Source organism: Haliaeetus leucocephalus, unplaced genomic scaffold (assembly GCF_000737465.1).
Source record: "Haliaeetus leucocephalus isolate CR32 unplaced genomic scaffold, Haliaeetus_leucocephalus-4.0 Scaffold0, whole genome shotgun sequence".
Classification (NCBI taxonomy): domain Eukaryota; kingdom Metazoa; phylum Chordata; class Aves; order Accipitriformes; family Accipitridae; genus Haliaeetus; species Haliaeetus leucocephalus.
This window is the reverse complement of record NW_010972436.1, coordinates 29,864,277-29,868,568: the sequence shown is the minus strand read 5'-3', so window position 1 is coordinate 29,868,568 and position 4,292 is coordinate 29,864,277. Positions and strand designations below refer to the sequence as shown.

The 4,292-nt window shown below is 59.0% G+C and overlaps 1 protein-coding gene across 1 annotated transcript in view; it reads right to left on the bottom strand.

Moving 5' to 3' along the window:
* LOC104829329 (zinc finger protein 398-like) overlaps window positions 1–4,292 on the bottom strand; it is an 8,881-nt gene that overhangs the window by 4,286 nt on the left and 303 nt on the right. Inside the window, exons 2-5 of the mRNA XM_010563499.1 lie at window positions 4,049–4,175; window positions 2,628–2,741; window positions 2,178–2,306; window positions 521–1,401 (exon numbers count right to left, since the gene is read on the bottom strand). Coding sequence (XP_010561801.1) covers window positions 521–1,401; window positions 2,178–2,306; window positions 2,628–2,741; window positions 4,049–4,175 — 1,251 coding nt within the window. The remainder of the gene's footprint in view (window positions 1–520; window positions 1,402–2,177; window positions 2,307–2,627; window positions 2,742–4,048; window positions 4,176–4,292) is intronic.

Sequence of the window (4,292 nt, the reverse complement as noted above, 5' to 3'; positions counted from 1 at the left end):
CCCCCCACCCCCCCCCCGGCATTCCTGGTACCCCCCCACCCCCCCCGCGCAGCGCTCGCCGGGGACGGCCAGGCACGGCAGGGGGCCCCCCCACACCCACCTCCCCCCGGAGCCAGAGGAAGCCACGTTCAGCCACGGAAAGCATCCTTATTTCTATGGCATCTAATTGGCGCGCTCTCCAGAAAAGGGACGAGTCCTCCACCGCAGCAGCACCCGCTCCCGGTGTCCCACCCGTCCCACCGGGGCTTCGAGAACAAGGAGCGACCCGCACACCAAGGGTCTGCACGGGCAGGGCTGGGCGCCCGCCGTCCCCGCAGCAGGGCAGGAAAAACTGGGCGACGCTGCCCGTGTTCCAGCCTTCATCAGACTCGCTCACATCCGCGGTCAAAGAGGGAAAGGAGAAGGTCCGACGGGAGTCTCCTGTCCCCGGGGAGGACACCTCCCAGCTTCCCAACCCCTCTTCTACTATGCTTCCCGCTTCACGCCTCTGCGTCCGCGCCTAAATGTGTGCCGGTGGCACGGGCAGCTGGTCCCCGCAGGGGTACGGCCTCCCCTGCCGCATGTGGATCCTCTGGTGCACGATCAGGTGGTTGTGCCGCTTGAAAGTCTTCTGGCACACGCCGCACTGGTAGGGCCGCTCGCCCGTGTGGGACCGGTGGTAGCGGACAAACTCAGAGACCCACGCGAAGCTCCTGTTGCAGCAGGGACAGAGAATGAGTTGGTGGCTAGTGTGTTGTCGCTGGTGCAGGATCAGAAAGCTCTGGCTGGAGAACCTTTCCATGCATTCGTTGCACGTATACATCATTTTCCCAGGTGACAGCGGGTATCTCTTGGGGCTGGGCTTCCCCCACACCGTGCTGTGGTCCCTGCTCAGGGGTCGGGACTGGGAGGCAGGGCACTGGGCCCGGCCGGAGCGCTCCTCCGCCTCCAAGGACTGGCAAAACCCCTTAGCCGCTCGCGCCCGTAGGTGACGCCGGATTTTCTTCTTGGACATGAAGTTGCGGTTGCAGTGCACGCAGATGTAAGGCACCCAGTTGCTGTGGCTCCGCTCATGAATGATGAGGTTGATCTTCAGCAGAAAGTTCTTCCTGCACACGGGGCAGGAATAGAATTTCTCCCGGGTGGAATTTCGCTGGCAGGCCGCAGTCCGGCCCGTGCAGGAGCCGTCCATGGCCTCTCCCGGGGCGGCGACCGCGCAGCTGGGATCTGCCTGTGCCGTTGCTCTGCAGACATCTGGTATCGCCTTCTTACCCAGTTCTTTGGGAACGTCTGCTGCCAGACCTTGGCCACCATTCCCTGAATCTTTCACGTCCCCCTCTTCCAGGGGTGTTTCAGGCACTGCCAGCTTCTCCGCAGCAACCTCCTCCTGCGGTACCTCCACTGGGATCCCCACCTCGGCATCTGCTGGGAATTTTTCAGAACCCAAACATCACTCTTCCATGTGGTTTTGAGGACAAGGCATAAAGAGCAAAGGGCTTTCCTCCCACCCCCCCCTTGCCTCCCACACCCTCCCCAGCCAGCAGCCAGCACAAATCTCAGCCCGCTCTCCTCTTCCAGCTCAACGTCTTCACACCTGGACTGCACGAAGACCGGGCACAGCTACAGCTCATCCCTGCAGACACCCCAAGGGTGGTTTGAGATGACAAATGTCACCTAGGTAGGATGGGGGGTCTAATAGAAACATCAGGGCTCGTCCTTCGAAGCAAATCAACTGGGTGGGCTGGTTCACACCGTGCCATGCCTCATCCTTTACAGTTTCAAGGCTGGCAACAGGATTTACTGCCAGAACCCTTTCTTGGCCTGTCTGAATCATGTAAAATCCTGTCTTGAAAGCCCCAGGCCCAGAGAGAGCCCTGTGCAAACTTCCTGCTGCCCTCCGAGTGTGCCAGCGGCTCCTCGAGGCTGCCAGCCCCACCAAGGAGGGATGAAGGGCTCTGTCCCAGTACCTGCTGCGGGAGGACGCAATGGAGACCGGTTCAGATTCACCGCTTCATGACAGCACCTGGAAAGAGGGCAGGAAGGGGACGGGGTTGGCTGGCCGAGATCTGCTGGGACAGCGGTGGCTTCATGAGGGACATGTGCTGTGAAGGCAAGAAGAGCAATGATTATGATGGGTGAGATACAGCCAGGCAGGGGCCTGAGATCCCTCGCATCAGCTGGGTTTGCCAGCCACTCACAGGCACTGCAGTTTGCTGTGACCGCCAGGCTCCTGCTTTCCTCCGGGTCCATACAGTTCCCCTCGCAAGGCTCCTTTGTCGTCATCTCCAGCAGACCATTGTTGCTCGCGCAGCTCGGGCAGTTTAGCTCTGGGGAGGAGAAGGGCACTTGGCTTTACCAGCAGCCAGCTGGGAACTCAGAGGAGCAAGCACAGGGGTGGGGGTGCCCCCTCCCAGGCCTGCAGGGGATCAGGATCTTTGCAGCAGCACACAGCAGCTGCTGGGTCAGGGGAGGGTGACCAGGCTATCGATGTGTCCCAGCACGTTCCCTGTGTCCTCTCCCAGCACAGGCTGTCTATAGCCATCGCAGGAGACACCTCAGTCCCTGTGGCTGAGGGCAGGGACCACAATCGTCCCAGTAAGCGGCCAGGAGCCAGAATCCTGGCACAGAAGAAACCCAGTGTCACACACCTACGGCTGGCTGCAGAGATATGTTTGCTTCTTCCAGGTCTGACTCCGCCAGTGTGCACAGCTCTTCTGCTCTTTCGATCCGAGATAAGAGTTCAGGTTTGGATAGGGCACAGTCTGTTCAAGAGCAAGACAGACATCAGAGGCAAGATGCCACAGCGTCTTTGAGGGTGCGCCCACAGCCTGTCAGCACAGAGTCAGTCCCAGCCCAGAAAAACTTCATCTCCCACCAGGGCCGGGTCAGTGCCAGTGGCACATTGGGAGTTACAGGCAGATAGGGACCAGCAGGCAGCACTTCTAGAGGAGAATATGAAAAGCATCCTCTGGCATGTCTGACAACTCCCCCAGCAACAACTGCAAGAAAATCCATCCTTGCTCCACAGGGGGGAAATCCCTGCTACAGAAACCACCCCTTCGCCCAGAAATTCATCTTACAGATAGGAAAATGCTGTGAAGCACATAAGAGAATTGTAAGGCTCTTGATTTGAGTATTAGAGTGGGTACACCTCCCCACAGCTCCGCAGCCTGCCTCGCTACCTGTCTCTGCTCCAAACCACCACGTATCAGTACTGCTGCTCCTCACCAGCCAGGAGCTCAGCCAGCTGGAACGCGCAATGCTGGGTGAGGATGAACGGCTGACTCGCCCCACTTCGACAAGAGGCACTGCGAGGGGAAGGCAGGAGTTTCCTGCCCTGATCTGGGATTACGCTCGCCCCTCAACTCCTTCCTCAGCACTTTTGCTCTGGCTCCTCAGGCTGTGCTTGCAGGGGACTCCCATGGCATGAGAGGGTGGCCCTGGCTGGGAAGTCCAGGCTCCCGCTCCATCACCTGAGCACCAGAAAGAATTAATTACAACCACAAGGCTCTAGGTGTGCTAAGCAGGGTGTCATAGCATTGTTTAGGATGGAAAAGACCTTTAAGATTGAGTCCAACCGGACTTTTTGGAAAGCTCATTTCCACCTGCGAGGGCCACACATTTGAAAATCGAGCCAGAGGCAGCCCAAGTGCTGCCCCATGAGATCATCTCCCCCGCCTAGCTCTCCCTCTGCAACGAGGGAGTGCGACCAGCCTCGCTTCCCACACCAGGCAAATGGACAGCACATCTGCCACACTGACGGGAAACCACATGAGGATCTAGAGAGATATGGAAGCAGGAATTTCTGTGGTGAAAAGAGGGAATTTCTGTGATGACAGCCCGGGGAGCTCAGCGTACCTGTTCTCCAAGAGGAGAAGACACTGAGCACTTACTACCCCTCCTGCGTGTACCTGCCAACCTCCGACCTGCCAGAGAGAAGGGACAGGGAATCGAGTGGATCATCTGAGGACTGTAGATCCCAGTGAAACGCAAAGACGCAGAAAAGTAACCCTGAGAGAGCTCCCCGGGCAGCAACGGCAACTGCCAAACCAGTGCAAACAGAGCCTACACAGGGACACCAGCATCTCGTAGTTGCCTTCCATCACGGTCCTGTACAGCTCCTTCTGCCCATCGTCCAGGCTTGCCCACTCCTGCCTGCTGAAGTGCACCGCGATGTCCTCGAAAGTCACTGGCTCCTGGGAGCACAGGGGCTGGGCTGTAGGAGGGGGCAGCTCCCCCTCAAACAGCTCCCAGCCCCTCAGACACCGCCCCCCCGGCCCAAACAGCCCCCCAGAAGGAGTCTCACATGCTCG